The sequence below is a fragment of the Oryza glaberrima genome, chromosome 3 (genome assembly GCF_000147395.1).
Source record: "Oryza glaberrima chromosome 3, OglaRS2, whole genome shotgun sequence".
In the NCBI taxonomy this organism is placed as follows: Eukaryota; Viridiplantae; Streptophyta; class Magnoliopsida; order Poales; family Poaceae; genus Oryza; species Oryza glaberrima.
The window spans coordinates 29,720,364-29,738,675 of NC_068328.1; the positions used below are offsets into that span (position 1 = coordinate 29,720,364).

The following is an 18,312-nucleotide window of genomic DNA, read 5'->3' on the forward strand; positions in this document are numbered from 1 at the left end:
TTGGCATACGCTTTCACCAACCTGGTAAAAAAAGTTCGGAGAATGCTTCTCAACAGACATCCAACGTCCAGTTAAAAAAAATCAGTTAAAAAAAAACAGACATCCGACGTGGGACGATTCGTTGAACGCCACCACACCCTCATGCTTTTCGCTATTATCTTTTTTCTACCGCCCAAGTTAGTCTATCGCTATTATCTTTTTTCTACCGCCCAAGTTAGTCCCGTCTCTCACTTACTCTCTTTCTCTCTCTTTCCATCCTCTCATGTATGCATTCATGGCTTCATTAACCAACTTCGATTTATGATATGATGACCCTATTTTATTTTAATTATACAATAAGATATCACTTGGTTATATTTTGATAAAATAAATATACGTATTTCAAATGTTAAAATCAAATGTTTTATAAAAATGTCTCAACAAGTGATTTAGTGTGTTTCATAAGTTATTTAACTATCTCAAAACATCATGCACAACTTAATGTTTCATTAGTAGCCATATGAAACATCTGATTGCCTCCTTTTGTTTTTTTTTCATTAGATCTTCAGTAGGTATTTTGACGTTTCATTAGTTTATTTGTAAACGTTGCTCATAGTGCTCTTTTAATGTTTAATCAGTCATTTTTGTGATGTTTTTACAGTTTCATATATCATATAACAACTAACACATCCAATCAATTCCCATTTTTCTAATCTATCATGACAAAACATACTTTAATAAACTATGTGATTTAGGAGTAGCCTTTTTCCTCACCAATAAAAAATGTTCAGTAAAATACATGCCAAAATTCAAAAGTACCAAATACAAGTCCCTCAAAAGAAGAAAAGCGTTTGAAATTCGCTCAATTCGTGTGAATTCCGAATACCACAGTGCTAGGCACGTAAAATTGCTCGCAACAAACGAATTTCCCAGAAAACCCCCTCGTCTTTCTCCGCTCCGATCCCCCGGCGTCCAACCTCCTCCTCCTCCTCTCCAAACCCCGGCGCGCGCAACAAAGCTCCGGGCATGGCGACCGCCGGGGGCGCCGCCGCCGCCGCGCCGCAGGCAATGGACGAGAAGGCCCGGCGCACGCGCGACCTCCTCGCGAGCTTCTACAACACCGACCCGTCCGCCGCTGCGGCCGCGGCCGCGGCGTCCTCCGCGGCGCGGCCATCCCCTACCGCGGCCTCCGCGTCGCCGCTCGACACCATCAACTCGGCCTCCTTCGATCCCGACGTCTACATGAACGTCCTGGTTCGTGCGTATGATCCCCTCTCTTCCCCCCTGGTCTTCAGATCCAGCTCCCTGCGTCCCCCTCGGATCTTATGGTTGGGCGCATTTTGGATAGGCTCTGAACGCGTGCGATGAACTGTAACCTGTAATGAGATTTAGCTATCATCAATGCTCTGGTTGGAATTAAGCTGATCAATGCGTATTGGCGTATTGCAGTTTTGACTGAAGAGTTCAACTGAGCCCAAAGAGCGGTCTCTGCTAATATATGTATGGTTGCAGTATTAGATTTGGTTTTTGTAAACATAATATGGAAGCTCATTGTCAAGTTTGGAATCTTGTTACATGGAGAGTGTTCAACACAAATATCAAATTTACGGTCATGTTGCCTATGCATTTTCTGTTCTTCTGTGTATCTTTCGTACATCCTGATCATCAGAGCTTCACTATGATCTACCAATGAATTTTATTCTTACTGGTGAAAAACACGTAATTCCATATAACTGCTGTATCCATTATTTTTTTTCCAGTTGAACTGGTTGAGTTACTCACACTACTCCAAGTAGTATTGCATTTTCCCTTTCTTTCTTTCTTTTCTTTAAAGGGTTTTATAGGAAAACTGAAATGGTTTTGAGTGTTTTTCTAGATAATCTAGTGGTATCCCTAATGGTTATTGAAAAAGTAGCATAGTGGGACACATGAATCAGAGTTTAGCTTGTCAATTTGGATATTGGAGAGATGAATGCTTACTTCTGTTTTGTGTTTTTTTAGGTGCAACAATCAAATCTGGAAGCTCTTTTACAGAGGCATGTGAAGATGGCCGCTGAGATCAAGAATCTGGATACAGACTTACAAATGCTAGTATATGAGAATTATAACAAGTTTATCAGCGCAACTGACACTATAAAAAGGTGTGCTGTTTCCTTAGACCTTCATATCCCATATTACTCTTTTCATCTGCTAATAAGTTTGAGGCAGGTGTTTACTGTAGTTGAAATGTTTGTGTTTTTTCTGCAGGATGAAGACTAACATTGTTGGCATGGAAGCAAACATGGAGCAGCTCCTTTCAAAAGTGTGTACTATCTCGTTGCTAATGTATTGCCAGTTCATTTTGATATAACTGAGCTAATCAGTGTTTTCCTTTTTTTTTTCCAGATAACATCAGTGCAATCAAGAAGTGACACAGTGAATACATCTCTTTTTGACAAGAGGGAAAACATAGAGAAACTACATCGTACACGCAATCTCCTCCGAAAAGTTCAAGTAAGCATTGTTCTGTCTGTGTTATTCTCCCCCAAAACTACTTTTTTTATATGATCCTGTTTGTAGTGTAGTACTGTTATCATCAAGAACTAATGATTTACACAGACAAATTGTGTTATGTGGATTTTGGCAATATCAATTTATTAGTTAAACCTTAGTAGTACTCCGTATACTATTGCTGTACAATAATGATCCCAGTGGATTTTATCGGAAGCCCAAGTGATTTCATGTGTTTGGCTTAGTTCAATGCTTGGAGTTGAATTTGACAATGAATCAATAACGGCATACAAATCCGACCTAAACTTTGAGTTTCATCTTTCCATGAAGCGAGGGCATAAGTGCAACTGAGTTGCTCCACATGTGTAGTCTATGCTGCTTGGTAGTTGGCTGTAACCTATTGTGTCCACTAGGCCATATAGCATTACATTAATTGTGTATTATCAATGTGGATTGCATTTCTCCCACTCTTTCATCCTAAAAGGACCATTCACAAGCTACTTGAAATCACTTTGTCATACATGAAATACACAAAAACCATATTATGCTTGACTAACATGAGCTCTATGTCTTGATTACTTGCTGCAAGACATTCATGAAGAAAATTCTAGGCCAAACTGACTTGATAAATCCTGAAATGTTTGTTTCTATCAAATTTTGTTGCAGTTCATATATGACCTGCCGACTCGGCTTAACAAATGCATCAAGACAGAAGCATATGCGGATGCTGTCAGATTTTTTACTGGAGCAAAACCTATTTTCGAGGTTGAGTTTGACTTTTATTTCCTCTAGTCAGAAACTTCCTTGAACACATCTTTATCACTATTTTTTAGCTTATCTTTCTTCCTGATGATAGGCTTATGGCGACACTTCCTTTCATGACTGTAAAAAAGCATCTGAGGAGGCAATTGATTTAGTTACACAGCACCTGAAGGTAATTGTTTTGCATTTTGACTCAGAATTAGTTGTTCTTCAAATGATAATTTCCTTACCACATAAATGTATGCTTCACTCATTTCCCTGTAACATTGCAGACAAAATTATATTCAGATTCTGAACCTATTGAATCAAGAGCAGAAGCTGTGGTGCTTCTTAAACAGCTCAACTTTCCGGTAATTATTCCATCTATCTCTTAGTCTTCATGATTTTCTTTGTTCTGTTTAGCTCTACTATCCCATGCAATGTTAGTTATAACTAGCTAAATGCCTGCGTCTTTTCTACTGATAATCTCATGCTGTCATTATTTGAACAAATGAGCGTGATTTTTTTTTCTCAAGGGTCCGTCAATTTTTTGTTAAATGGAGCACTTATAGATTTACATAATTCCACCTGTAAAAGTTATCTTCTACACTACATATGCAGGTCATCTTAGATTTCTCAGTTTTAAGTTTTTATTTTAGAGAGTAAACAAGAAAGTAACAACATGTGATAATATTAATGTGTAATATCAAAGGCCTCCAAGTACTCCTAGCAAAAAATATAGTGCATAGTTGGTGGGGTGAAAGATCACTGCCATTACCGCTATTGCATTCTTTTAAAAAGGAGTATAAACGAGCGCTACCACAAGATAATGCTGGAATGATCAACGATTCAATTCTTAATATCCATGCTAGTGGTACTCTTAATGGGATGTCTACATTTCAACATCTCTTAGCTTAAAAAACTTCCAAAACTTATCCTCCTGATACATCTTCTCATTCTCCAACCTTCTAACTTGTAGAACTAGTGGAACACCTGAACTCCTTTCTTCATATAAAGTTTTTTTCTTCTATTGTGATGCCTATTTTAACTTTTGTGCATGGGCACAGATCTTCTATTATCTACACAATAGAACTACCATACGCTGATAATCTATAGTGGTTAATTCTGAGTTTTTGTTATATCTATTTTATTTGGTACATGTGTGAATATGACCTGTTAGTCAGATATCAATCAATGAAAATGACCATCACCCATAACAATTCTTATGCAAACGCCGTTACTTATTTTCCACTATAGCATTAAACTTCATATTTATTAACTGTGGTACTTATACAGCAATAGCACTCTCAGCTGCTCCGTATCATTTTCTTGACTCATAGATCTTCCGCAATAACACTGTCAGCTGGTCACAAGACTCTGCATTGATATGTTGAACCTCTGTTTATCGTTTTTATAATGAACTATGAGGCGATGCCCGAAAACAGGAAATAATCATGACTTTCTGTGAAGCAGGCAAGCAATAAACACAAATAACTAGTACATTGCTATGCTGTCCTGATGAAATAGCTAATAGATTTACTGTATTTGCATATAGTTCCCTATGTTTTTCTGTAAATCTTATCATGTTTAATTTTTAAATCAACAGGTGGACAGCCTGAAATCAAACCTACTTGAGAAGTTAGAAGATTGCCTCTTAAATTTCCAGAAGGAGCCCACACAGGTATATATATATATATATATATATATATATATATATATATATATATAAGAAATGTTAGAACTACTCAACAACTTCCATTTTATTTTTGACGAAAAATGTATAAAGTGTGACCTATTCGCAGGACTCAATTTACAATCCTTTTGCCAACCTCCTTACCAATAAATTATCTAATACCCTCCTGTATAACTTTCTCAGGCTTCAATTGGTGATATTTCAAAGACATTCCGTGCTTATCTCATAATATTTCCTGATTCAGAAAAGCGCCTCATTGAACTTGCACAGGCTTTGTTCTCAAAGTAAGTTGATTTTATATCTTATGCAAACAAACCATCATCCGTTTTTGAACAATGAATAACCAAGTCCTATCCGAATTCGTTGTTGTTTTAGGATTAGCTCCCACAATACCGCTACCACGTAAAATTACATGATAGTTCTGCCCTCATTAATAAATGGTCATATCTCCACATGGTATTAAGAACAACCAGTAACTGAGGTAGTTGATATGAATGAAATCTTTTTGGAAGAAACCAGCTAGAAATGTCACATAACAAGTGTTTCTGCAGTGATTCTTGTTTTCTAGAAGGGAAAACAATCTTAAAGTTAGTAGTAAGTAGTGTCCCCTCTGGAGACTGGATATGAATACATGCACTTTTGGACTTAAATGCAGTCAAATTTAGAGAATCAACACTTGTATTTAGATTGGAAATATGAAAAACCATGTGTAGGCTTGCCTAAAAGTATACTTTAATACTATCATAATTTTGTCAGGTTTTATAAATATAGCAAAAGAAAACAGTGGTTAAAGTTGCAATGTGGGTTCCCTTTCAGTACTTGTTACCAGAGATAGTAATAACTCATAGTACATTATACCTCGATACCTTCAGCATGTTTATCCTGTTTGCTTCCTGTTTTAACTTGCATTTCTACTACGAGAATTTTATCATATATATACATTGTCTTACATTTTTTCTTATTTTACATGAAGCCGGTATGAAACGGTCAGAGAGAATCTGAGGAAAAGAATTCCATCAACAGATCTATTGGCTATGTTACGTAAGAACTTACCTATGTTACTGTGCCATCTCTATTTTGTACTGAATATATGTAGACTGAACAATAAGTTGAGGATTAAGACTTGTTGAGTTTTTAAATAAATGGACTGTTGGGTTTTGAATTATTGAATTAGTATATTACATAAAAATTTGTTGTTTACCTATGGAGTCCTCACTGTCGATATTACTGCAAGTTGTAAGATCGTTGCATGTCCTTTGATTTAAGTCTGCTCCTTTTTTATGATCTCAGGATCCTTATGGGAGGACGCCACTGCCATTGATGAAGTTATACCTGAGGCTGCATTACCAGCTTTTTCTCTGGAGGTTTGACCTTGACCCTGTAACAACCTATTCATGGTTCTAAACCGGCTGATGTGTTGCTAGCTGCTAACACTTAACCACAAAGGTCATATTGTGTAGCCATTTGGTAGAAGTGTAGAACATCTAGCAGATAGAAGTGAACTGGTTGCATGGCTAAGTTTGGCTTTGGTGAATGGATGCATTTCTTAGTTGATATCCATAATTACCCACATTGTTTTTGCAATCGTCAGTGTTGAGGATTGAGGATTATTCTGTCACGGGTTTGCTAGAGGAGTATGATAATCTTATCCTGAAAGCTCTATTTTACGAATTTACAAATCAACAAAAAGCTGTTTGGCAATATATGTCTAGCTGAGGGTATTTTGTTAGTAGTAGAAAGTAATAGTTGTACTGTTAGTTTATTGACCCCTGTTTTCCATTACTCAAGTGATAAACTGAATATACTTCTGTAACCCAATTGCTTAGTTTGGGTATTCTCCATGTCAACAGAACTGTTTATATATCTTGATAGTTGACATTGATTTCACATGTGCCAATGCCTTTTCTGTGCCAGACTACTCGGGATATTATTAGACAACATATCGCAACTGCCTTTCTTCATCTTCAAAGTGAAATATCAGGTTGCCCTCCTCCCACCGCAATTTGTTTTAGTTTTGCAAGTTTCGTGCAGAACTAATTGATATGATTTAAATTTGTTTTTTTCCTGCAACTGCTTAGTTTTTTTGGGCTTTTAGCTTGTAGTACAGATAGGTTTGAAAACAATAAAGTATTTCCAAGGAAAAAAACTAATTTGTCTGGTGTATGTGTGAGCAGATGTACTCACCAGAACACCCTCGACATCAAATGGGAAGTTAGAAGAGTCACAGCTGCAAACTGCCATGGAAACAAGCAAGGTTAAAGTATTGCAAGGATGTATAGATCTCCTGCAGGTATATATTGTGGATAATCTGCGGCATAATATTGTCCAAATAACATGCAGTTCTTTTACAAACTACTAGTAAGCCTATGCTTGCATAAGAGCATATATTCCAATGTTCTCATTTTTTTTTTACTATGTTGTTTCTAGGAATTTCATCATCTTATAGATGGCAATACAGAGTTACTTGTAAAACTGAGAGATTTGGTTATTGATTGGGTACAAGAAGGTTTTCAAGATTTCTTTCAGAAACTTGATGGGCATTTTCATATGCTTTCTGGGAGAAGCAAGAGTCCATCTCAAGAGATGGAATCGGTGCAAATTGATAAGGTTCCAACGGCTTTGGTGCTTATGCTTGCACAACTTTGTGTTTTCATAGAACAAACAGCAATTCCCAAAGTCACAGAGGTATATTGCTAGTTTCACTTTCTAGCTGTCATTTTTAGTAGTTTGTTTAGTTTGGGTAGATATGTGATGGACTGATCTTTTGTATCACCAATTTTAGGAGTTGGCTTCTTGTTTTTCTGGAGGTGGTGCACGTAGCTATGAATATGGGCCACCTTTTGTGCCTGGAGAGATATGCCGGCTTTATCGTTCATCTGGGGAGAAGTTCTTACATCATGTAGGCAAACTTGTCTTTCATTCTTCCATTTCATTATTATATTTTTTATGGTCCGTGTCATATGATGTGATTTTTCTCTACTATTCAGCAGGCTAGGGTGGAACTTTTTTTTCTTTTTCTTTTTTTTTTTTGCGTGGAACTATATTGTTTTACTCCATTCCTCAAATTCTGTTGAACTGTTTGAAAAATTATGTCATGAGCACTATGTGCCTAAGGGGCTTAGAGTAGCTGATGCCAGTGGGTATGAATTATGATTGAGCCAATCCATCAACCCATCCTACCTTTTGCTTTACCATTAATGCATGATTCATGTGCACAAAGTGAATCCAATTTAATAGGAATGAACAGCCAATGAATTGGAATGGGTCAATGGATTGGTGGCCCACTTGCATTCTGAGTAGCCTTATGTCATGAAAAAAGAGTGCACCTTAATACTATAACTTGATCTAGAATCATGCTTTCAAAAGCAGTACAATGTTACCAAGTGGTAGTTTAATATGGGGTCGTATGGTAGCAATCCCATGTCATATGAATATATCTAATATCAGTGTTTATTTTCTTATATCTGTTAAGTGCAATTTGTCTTGAGTTCGCTACGCGACATATAACCAAACATTGACTTCCTTGGGCAGTACATAAATATGAAGACACAGAAGATCTCCAAACTTCTTAATAAACGATTTACAACTCCAGTCTGGATAAAGGTGAGCCTTTCTGTTTGACAAGAAATATTTGTAATTTCAATACTCATATATTCTTATTTTATCGGCCAAATTTGTATGTTTTGACATTTCCTGTATATATTTGATCAAAATAGCACAAGGAACCGCGGGAAGTGAATATGTTTGTTGATCTACTTCTCCTAGAGGTTTGTTCAGCCACTTATCAGATTGAAATTGTGTGCTCATGCACATTAAACTATAATCGAGCATGCGTTATCTTTCCGAATTTAGCTTTTGGAGCCTTGAAATGCTGCTGATGGATTTTGTTAGTTTCTTTAACATATCACTCTCTTTCTTTTCTTTAGTTCAATGGAGTAGTGTCTGAAGTCAAACAGGTATTACCTGGTTTGATTCGGCGACATCGACATTCTGATAGCACTGGCAGCACAACTTCCTCAAGAAGTAATCCAATGAGAGAGGACATGTTGAACCGATCAAACACACACCGTGCCAGAAGTCAATTTTTAGAAAATCATCTAGCAAAATTATTTGAGCAGAAAATGGAAATATTCACCAAAGTTGAATACACACAGGTAGATATCTGTTTCCTTTTCTGTTATCTCCTTAAATAACGTATTTCTTTTTACTTCTAGAAAATATGAATTCCGTCAAGGATGCTTTGCACCCCTTGTTACTGTAAAGTCCCCCTGTAAAGTATTCATTTGCTCTCATTTATTTTTGTTGGCATTCAAAAAAAGAGGTTACAATTGCACCCTTTTGTCAATTACATGGCGTAGTTTGCCTTATCAGAGTCTTCATTTGACCAATAATTTCTTTTACAATTTATTGCTGATAACTACAAAACCATGGTGAAATACAAATCTAATTCACTTCTTTATCATTAAACATATATTCCATCCTACCAATTAACTTCTAAAAATCTCAGTTATAAATTTGTAAGTATGCACACCTTAGAAAAAATAGAGGGCGTAATTAATAAAATACCACTATAAATGTATTGTGGTAGAAATTAATTGACAAAGTTGCATCTTATAGGGCACGGAAAATAAAAATGCCAAGAATTTTCTCAATATGGGTGAGACTACATTTAAACCACTGCGGCAACCTTTCTTCTTGTTAGATACTGCATCTTCTGTATGTGGTCATACAACAGCTTATTGGTTGAATTTGTCAATGTATATTGCAGCAGAGTTGCTGTAGTTCCTGTCCTGGTTGACTTGCTTGGTGATCAAGTTAAATTTTCTTGTCTATAGCATCATCTTTATCTGTTTCCTAAATGTAATTCTTCATATTATGGGTGAATTTCAGGAATCTGTAATTTCTGCTGTCCTCAAGCTCTGCCTGAAAAGCTTGCAAGAATTTGTTCGGCTTCAGACATTCAACAGAAGTGGATTTCAGCAAATTCAGCTGGATATGGAATTTCTCAAGACATCCCTTAAGGAGTTTGTTGATGATGAAGCAGCTATTAGCTTTTTACTTAAAGAGGTTAGATACAGTTACCTCCTTGCCATTGATTTCTTCTACAGATGTTTCAAAACAATTTTCAGTAGTTTTATTTGTTCCTTTCTGTATACACCCCCCGTTGGTGTAGAAGCCGAGTTTTATAAATTCCCATTATCTGGAAAAAAAAAGAACTGGACGAGTTTTCAGTCTTTTATGCACACATAACATTTGGATAGAGTTTTGATCTATCATGTTAAAAGAAAGTGCATGTCATTTAGTTTCCTCCTGGGAACTCGTCTCAGTTATTTGATCATTGATATTCGTTCTCTCCTGTGCAGGTGAACAATGCTGCTCACGAGAGATGTCTTGACCCAATCCCTCTCGAGCCGCCCATATTGGATAAGCTCATCAGTGCAAAACTAGCAAAGATTAAAGAGCAAAGTCCAAATATGCAGTAGCTACGCCCAATTGGTTATTCCTTCCCCTAGCAATCAGTTTCATCTGGTCATACACCGTTCACAGCTATGTGCATATGTAAATCTGTCAAACACTCAAACTGAACCAACTCACCCCGAAAATGTAATACTATGTTGAGCTCTCAGCATCGAGAAATGCTCTGTTAGTCTTGTGTGCATTGTCTCGAGTTCAGGGGAAATATTGATTATCAAGGACTTGAATTTAATCAAACGTGAGTCCACCGTCCACATTAATTCAATTTTGTGAGGAAGCAACACATGTATAAGGGCGTGTTTTCATATCTTGCGTACATGACAATTTTTGCCACCCGTTTTCATATATAAATCATCTTTGTATTATGAAATTTTGCTTGTTGCTCCGGCATGTTTTGCATATTGTATCTGCGTAGGCGCGTAGCGAATTCTTGCCTCTAGGTGAAACATGAAAATTGCTTAGTATACCCTGTGTTGATATGGCAAACGAACTAACACAAGTAAAGACGAAAAGCCAATTCATAATGCATGAATCTTCATACCGTACAGTGAGAGAAGGCCATACAGATCTTCCGTATTAAGCATCAGTAATTCTCATTGTTCTCAGGAAAAACATAGAGAGCAACAATCTGTAATGTACCCAAACAATACAAATAAGGCACAACCAACTAACGATTCCATGATGCTTGACCTGCGCACGTAAACGAGACAACACCCTAGTGTAGTTTGATATCTAGAAGCCCTAATAATGGCAATCCTGAAGGACTGCACAAGCGAATGTACAGAGAGATGTTAACAGTTCAACAATGATAACAGCAGGGTAGAGATATGGAACTGCAGAGTTATACACTTGGCATTGAAGAGCAAACAACAACATAGGCCAAGTATTGGAGGGCGTCTTGCAACTTGCTGACAGCACTGGTCTGATCGGTATTTAGATGGTTGGATATGTATTTAGCTTTCTCCTGCACCGAATTTTGGTTCGAGAGATCATCCTTCTTGTCAGCCAGAGCATTTTGTATAGCTGCCATGTAAGCTTCAGCAACATCGGATATTCCTACGAAAACAATAAGATGTACTTGTTAAAACTAAGTTCGTGCCGTGCATTATATAATCACAAGAAGACCATTACATGTACCTGTAGCAAAACTTGCAGACACCTTTTCAATATCCACGGAGATGGACTGTGCTTTCCATCTGATGATTTTAGCCTTTGAAATAGGATCTTCAGGCCATTCAATTTTCACATCATTTTCATCATCTTCATTCTTTGGTTTAGAAGAAGCCGAAATAACAGATTTTCCAAGCAGCAGAAGTTGAGAGACTGCAAGGCAACACATTTCTGACAATCTCTGCGACAGGAAATTTTTATAAGCAAAATTTATAGTTCAAAGAGCAAGGATAAACAACTGAACATTATACAATATGGACGTACGTGAACACCCTCCGAGTGAATAGTCTCTAGCCTATTAGTGGTCCGTTTGACAATCTCATTTGGAGAGAGCCCGCCCAAGGCAGTGGTGAACCTGAGAAGACAAATGTCAGTATGTAAAGCTTTTAGAAAAATAACGTTGGAGGATAAAATTCAAATGCTTGAAGATGCTTTACAGAGGTAAAACTGAGCTTATAGTCAGACAGTACACTGCATGGCTGCAAAACAGTTAAACATGGATGTTGCTTCCACACATGCATATGAATTTTCTCAATATGTAGGGAGTAATTGCTGTCTCAGCATGACTAATATGTTTACTTCATAATCCTGAGTAATACTTCTTAAAGGTTTTAGCATGATGCTCTAGTATTAGCCGCACTTATATTCTTCATTTAGCATTGTCACTAACTAGCATTTCAGTAAGAAACCAGTCCATATCAGTTGCATATGCCTGTCAGATCTTGTAGAATATGAGTTTGTGCATTGGATGATTGACGATGCAAAATGGAGTTACACCTACCCTGCAGCCATTTTTGCAGCCTTGCTAACACTTGAGTCGCATAACTTCTTCATCTCTGCATCAGAATCAGAATCAGCTGCTTCAATCTTTTTTCCTTTGTTAGAGTCTGGTCCATCTTCATCAATCTTGGTGCTAAGACTAAAAATCTGTTGTATTTCTTTGAGCTTTCCATCATAATATGTTTTCTGCTCAGCAACAAGTTTACCCTTCTTCCTATTAAATAATAGTGCATAATGGCTTGACAGTGCCTCCAACTCCTAGTAAAAGACAGCCATGACCAAGTAAAAAAAAGGAACAAATATTGGCAACAAAACAAATTGAGATCTTGTGAAAAGGGGGACCTCTAATTGATCAGGTCCTCCATAAATATAGAAGCATCTGTCAAATGACACTTCTTCAAACTGCTCCTCTTCTGTCTGCGGATCACCTTCACCAGTACCTTTGTCAACATCCATACCAGTCTCTTCGATGATAAACTCCATTGTCTCTTTTCCTACACGTTCAAGTACCTCCATTCCTTTGGCAGTAAATGACTTCCCTGTCTGTAATTATTGAGGCTTTATTATTAAAATGATACCCGTAGATGTGCCGAATAAACATTATTACTGAATTACCTCTAGAATGGTTGGTGCTATTACAGATGCTTTAGCAGGCAGTTCCCCTTGTTGAATGGTTTCAGCAAGGCTTGAAGCAGAAGTCTCCAATCTAGGAAAGTAACAATATTATATAAAAACGCAATGATGCTGAAATGTTTCTACCTCAAGTAAAGATGCAGCATTGTTGATAACGAAAACATTACTAACTATTTCAGCATTGAAAGAAACTTGAAATACTTATAGTGCAAGATGATCCATACAGAAAATAGAAATGTTTCTTCAATAAAAGTATCGCATTTGGAATCCCTTCACCACACTGTGCATTTTCAGTGGATCGACAATTTTTTACATCATCCAAAGGATCTAATATTGTGACGGATTTATCGCATACTTCTTCAGCTGTTCTACATGCTGTATTAACTATTAAGTACTCCTATTCAGCACAGATATGCTAGCTGGTTCTAATATCCACTCAAGGCATCACAGCAGGAAGAGAAATGGAGTTAAGAAGAGTGCTATACTTCTGAACAAGCAGTGATCCGCTCTTCCACGCACTCCCGAGCGCTTGCCATGTCCCAGTCGTGATAGTCTCCACCGAGCTGTCGAACACCTTGAGCCCCTGCAGAGCCCCAACACAAACATCCCAAACAACCACATTAACCACCACTATCCCCAAACCCATCGGACCCCATCGCCGGCATTGCCGAGGAGAAAGGAACAGCAAAGGTGGTAGTACAACTAGCCTGTCCCAAGAGCGAGTCCTCGCTGGCGTTCTCCAGCTTGTCCAGCGCCGCCTTCCGCCGCTCGTCCTCCTCCCCTCCTCCCTCGGCCGCCTTCTCCTTCTCCTTCTCCTCCCCGTCTCCGGTCCCCACGTCCTGCTCCGGCGGCTGCTGTATGTCGGCGATGGCGCTCTTCGCGACCTCCACCGCCTGCGTCACACGCCACACCACATCAGAAACAAAAAAAAAAAACCCTAGCGAAAACGGCGGCGCGCGCGAAGCAGGAAGCCGGGAGAGCGGCGCGCACATTGCGGGAGATCTCGGAGAAGATGGAGAGCCCCCACCCTCCCCATCCCCCTCCGCCGCCGCTGCCGGCCTGCTGCTCTGCTGCCGCGGGTGGCTGCTCGCCGGACATGGTGGGTGGGTGCGTGCGTGCTAGTGAGCGTCTCGCGTCGCGTGCGGGTTACTCTGCTTCTGCCCGAGGCGCACGGATCTAACCCGAGCCGGACCGCTTGCAACTGCAACCACCGGTGGGCTCACCAACTTGGTCGTAACTGGCACCGCGGTGGTGGGTCCCACCTTTTTACCCCCTAGGCCACGTTCTCTCCAAGGCCTCGTTTTCGATGGGCCTGACCTCCGGCCCATACAGATATATGGGCCTTAATTGGGCCCACTGGCCCAACCCACAAGGCCACTACTAAACCCACCTCGAAACCCCAGTCCGGTTGCTTCGCTTCGCCGGAGGAGGGGGAGATGGAGGAGGAGGAAGCGGCGCCGGAGTGTACGGACGCCATGGGGAGCGAGGCGGCGGCGGGGGATGTGGCTGAGACTGAGGAGGTGGTGGTGGCGTCGGAGGCGGAGTATTCGTGGCCTCAGCTCCGGTTCGACCTCCCGCCCCGCCGCCTCTACCACTTCGCTGGCCAGTTCCGCTCCGCCGCCGCCGCCGCCTCCGCCTCCGCGGGCAACTTCCTCAAGGGCGTGAAGTGGTCGCCTGACGGGTCCTCCTTCCTCACCAGCTGCGACGACAACTCCCTCCGCCTCTTCTACCTGTGCGTCGCCCCCCCTCTCGTCTTCTCGTGTCTTGTGGCTTCTCTCGCGGTGTTGAAGCAATGCACCGAAGTGATCTTTTTTTTTCTTTATATTTCTGGGACAATGAGCAGGCCGGAGGAAGCGTACAGTACCGAGGCCGAGCACCCTGCTGAGGCCGCTGTTGGAGGTGAAGGTGCGTCTGGGATAAATGACTTTCTTTCTTTTTTTTCTTTAAACTAGTATAGTTATTTTGTTGTTGAATGTTTGCTAGATTTCAAGTTTTTGTTGGCGTAATTTAGGATGTATAATGTTGTTGATTTTTTTTTTCTGCAGATTCCTATGGTGCAAGCATCCAAGTGAACGAGGGTGAGCCTGTATATGACTTCTGCTGGTACCCCTACATGTCTGTATCTGGTGGGTGAATTGCTTCCTATGTACTGCTGTTTAGGATCATTTGTTATTTGTGATTGTTTGGTGAAATATGTGAATATGTGATGCTTGAATTTGGGGTTCTGTGTCACGTTGCAGATCCTGCTACGTGTGTATTTGCGACGACCAGTCGTGATCATCCAATACACCTCTGGGACGCTACCACTGGGGAGGTAGAATTGGCGGCTTGTGCTTGTTTCGTTTGGAGTTGATAATCAGTTATTCGTTTGAGATGATCTATTGTGAGAATTGCAGCTTCGGTGTACTTACAGAGCGTATGATGCCATGGACGAGATAACGGCTGCACTTTCTATATCCTTCAATTCTACTGGTACTAAGTATGTACAATGCACTCAACCTTCTTAACTGCATTTATATTGCATGAGTAAATTTGCTAGTGCATTTTTGTGGAACCATGAGATTCTACTCTCACCTAAGTGTGGGAAGTTGATTGTGTTTTACTGATATACTACCTCCATCCTTTAATATATGACGTTGGTTTGTTCACCAACGTCCTACATTAAAAGAACAGAGGGAGTATGATATTTGCTACGAATGTTTTTGGTTTGAACCAAAATCTTGTTGGTTCGAAAATAACATATACAATGTTTGTACTGAACTTACTGGGCTACATCTTAGACCATAGAGTCTACCTATATGTTAGCTACTAAAGTAGACCAATGGTCGTGCAACTACACTATAACATAATCTTCTTGGCTATTATACTCAATGGAGGTATGATGTTTTTGTAGGCTCTTTGCTGGGTACAACAAAGCAATTAGAGTGTTTGATGTTCACCGCCCTGGTAGAGATTTTGAGCAGCATTCTTTGCTTAAAGGATGTGAAGGGCCGACTGGTAAGTGACAGTTTAAAACTTCCAATCTAAGTTTGATTTGCTTGTATACTTCATGGCAGCACATAATTTGTTTTGGTTTGGGTAAAATTGGGATGCATAAATGGTTGTTTAATTGTAATCATTGTGTAACTTTGGAAATCTGTTACACTTGAAAGCACAATCATAATGTGTCTGCTAATTTGAAATGGGTACATTAGCTTAAAGCATGTTTATGCACACACTGAACATTTATGCACCAAAGTACCAAACTATTTTGGTGTTTAATCTTCTCAGATCACTAGGGTATTGATAAAGAAGGCCTTAAATGAATGCTTTTTTCTTTCTGGGTGAGAGGTGAAACAATCTTATACGCTGCTTAGCTCTTTGTTTGCTCCACAGGTATAATATCTTCAATTTCATTCTCTCCTCACAACGGGATGCTTGCTGTTGGTTCATACAGCCAGACAACAGCTGTGTATGCAGAGAGTAACATGGAGCCTTTATATGTTTTACATGGCCAGCTTGGTGGTGTCACACAGGTTCGTAAAGCAACCATACAAATTTACATCTTATTGTATAAACAGAAGATAACATTGATGGAAATTTTAGGTACTCTTTTCAAAAGATGGAAACTATTTGTATACTGGAGGGCGCAAGGTAACTAACACTCGTGTTCTTCTAACAATTGATCTTTTGAGACTGGCACTTCACAGTTCAATCCCTTTATGTTATGAGATTTATTTACACAATTATTTTTAGCATCTGAAGATGCTTCTGAACTTTGTGAATTCATTTCTGTAATTTCTCCCTAGGATCCATACATACTATGTTGGGATATCCGCAACACTGTGGACATTGTTTACAAGTAAGCATTTTGTAATACACCTTCAAATTTATCATTTTTGTTTTGACGTCTCATTGTATTGTTAAGGCACATCTTGTGACTATTTCCTTAGTCATGGTAGTCCTTTTTTTAGAGGAAAGATCACTATATTGATAATGATCATGGTAGTCCTTCTCATTGCTTATTTTGGTGGGATCCCTTAATCAGGCTGTACAGGTCGTCTGATACTACTAATCAAAGGATACATTTTGATATTGAGCCTTGTGGCAGGCATCTTGCCACTGGCGGGCAGGTGCGCTCCTCTTGCCTCCCATCTTTCCATTGGGGTTATATTTTTGTACTAGCTCATCTTAAAACAGTCCCTTTTTTTGATAGGATGGCATGGTACACATTTATGACCTCCAAGGTGGTCAGTGGGTAACAGCCTTCCAAGCAGCAGCTGGTATGTGTTTCTGGTCTTCTGTTGCTAGAGGAGTTGATGTTTCTGTGGTACTCCCTTTGTGATACCTATCTGTTTAATCCTAGATACCGTAAATGGGTTCGTGTTTCATCCATACCTTCCTTTGGCTACAACATCTTCTGGGCACAGAAGATTTGGCATGGAGGATGAAATTGAAGAAGAGCTGAGCTTGGCTGGTGCGTGTTATATATACTTGCTGTTTTCTAAAATATGGTTGTGCTGCTTGAATGGTGAACGCTACACATTTTTCCCCCTTTCTGCACGCTTAGGTGATGAGAACTGCTGCTCGGTCTGGAAATTTTCTTCCTTGCAAGAAGCTTGAAAGTTGAAACTACATCAAGGCCTGGATAAGCGAAAATTTTGGATCATAGATGTTGAAATTGTTGCAATCAGTTTGCAGATGGTGATACCAACACTTGAGGCAGTACATCAAGCCATGACTATAAAAGCAGTCACCAAAGATCACCCTGTGCCAAGGAGAAGCTAGTGTCGTGTGCATGGTTTCATTGTCAAATGGTTGCTCCAACTGTTGCACATCGTATTGGTAACAACTGATGTAGGCTGAAGCTAGTAAAGCATAATGTATTCATCGACAGCTACAATTTGTCCCCTTTTGTACTGATCCAACTCAAATGCTTTAACAATGTCGGATGACATGGAATGATGGCAAAAATGCACTTTGACCCTTTTATAAGAATAGAATTTATCTTGCCTAGCATATTGTCCGTGCGTTATTGCGATTTTTTTTGTTAAAAAAATGACATCATCCTGTTTTTACTATTATTTTCTACATATCTCATCTCTTAAGTGATTTGTTTTTTTAATAAATAGGTATTTTTAATAAGGGTGATAGGTTAGCAACACTTCATTTTCTCCTTCAAAAAAGTAGAAAGTTGGTGGTGAAAGTGATGGTAGATTCACCGCTCACTACTTGCTTCTTTTAAAGTGGTATAGGAGTTTAGTAAATAATTGAATTGATTCCATATTTATGGAATTCATGTGTCAAATAGACTTTTTATGCCATGTGTAATGAAACACGCATGTGGTTAACACATCGATCTTAATTCTGCA

At 39.3% G+C, this 18,312-nt stretch overlaps 3 protein-coding genes across 3 annotated transcripts; 2 read left to right on the top strand and 1 right to left on the bottom strand.

The window, feature by feature from the left end:
- Positions 1 to 929: 929 nt before the first annotated feature.
- LOC127766734 (vacuolar protein sorting-associated protein 51 homolog) lies at positions 930 to 10,685 on the top strand. Its single transcript, XM_052291861.1, has 20 exons — positions 930 to 1,233; positions 1,981 to 2,120; positions 2,227 to 2,281; positions 2,365 to 2,472; positions 3,136 to 3,234; positions 3,326 to 3,403; positions 3,504 to 3,581; positions 4,817 to 4,891; positions 5,087 to 5,187; positions 5,877 to 5,944; positions 6,194 to 6,267; positions 6,818 to 6,884; positions 7,078 to 7,193; positions 7,331 to 7,588; positions 7,686 to 7,802; positions 8,435 to 8,506; positions 8,620 to 8,670; positions 8,830 to 9,057; positions 9,794 to 9,970; positions 10,267 to 10,685. The coding sequence occupies exons 1-20, from the start codon at positions 1,006 to 1,008 to the stop codon at positions 10,384 to 10,386; spliced, it is 2,310 nt and encodes a 769-aa protein (XP_052147821.1). The 5' UTR covers positions 930 to 1,005; the 3' UTR covers positions 10,387 to 10,685.
- Positions 10,686 to 10,921: 236 nt separating this feature from the next.
- On the bottom strand, positions 10,922 to 14,091 carry LOC127766735 (uncharacterized). Its single transcript, XM_052291862.1, has 9 exons — positions 13,952 to 14,091; positions 13,669 to 13,854; positions 13,447 to 13,544; positions 12,944 to 13,034; positions 12,671 to 12,871; positions 12,330 to 12,586; positions 11,813 to 11,903; positions 11,516 to 11,729; positions 10,922 to 11,434 (listed from the first exon to the last, which is right to left on the bottom strand). The coding sequence occupies exons 1-9, from the start codon at positions 14,057 to 14,059 to the stop codon at positions 11,220 to 11,222; spliced, it is 1,461 nt and encodes a 486-aa protein (XP_052147822.1). The 5' UTR covers positions 14,060 to 14,091; the 3' UTR covers positions 10,922 to 11,219.
- Positions 14,092 to 14,383: 292 nt separating this feature from the next.
- Positions 14,384 to 17,959, top strand: LOC127765645 (uncharacterized). Its single transcript, XM_052290585.1, has 13 exons — positions 14,384 to 14,693; positions 14,805 to 14,866; positions 15,007 to 15,087; positions 15,202 to 15,275; positions 15,358 to 15,440; positions 15,855 to 15,958; positions 16,337 to 16,476; positions 16,547 to 16,594; positions 16,750 to 16,802; positions 16,989 to 17,073; positions 17,157 to 17,223; positions 17,307 to 17,417; positions 17,511 to 17,959. The coding sequence occupies exons 1-13, from the start codon at positions 14,398 to 14,400 to the stop codon at positions 17,561 to 17,563; spliced, it is 1,257 nt and encodes a 418-aa protein (XP_052146545.1). The 5' UTR covers positions 14,384 to 14,397; the 3' UTR covers positions 17,564 to 17,959.
- The last annotated feature ends 353 nt before the right edge of the window (positions 17,960 to 18,312 follow it).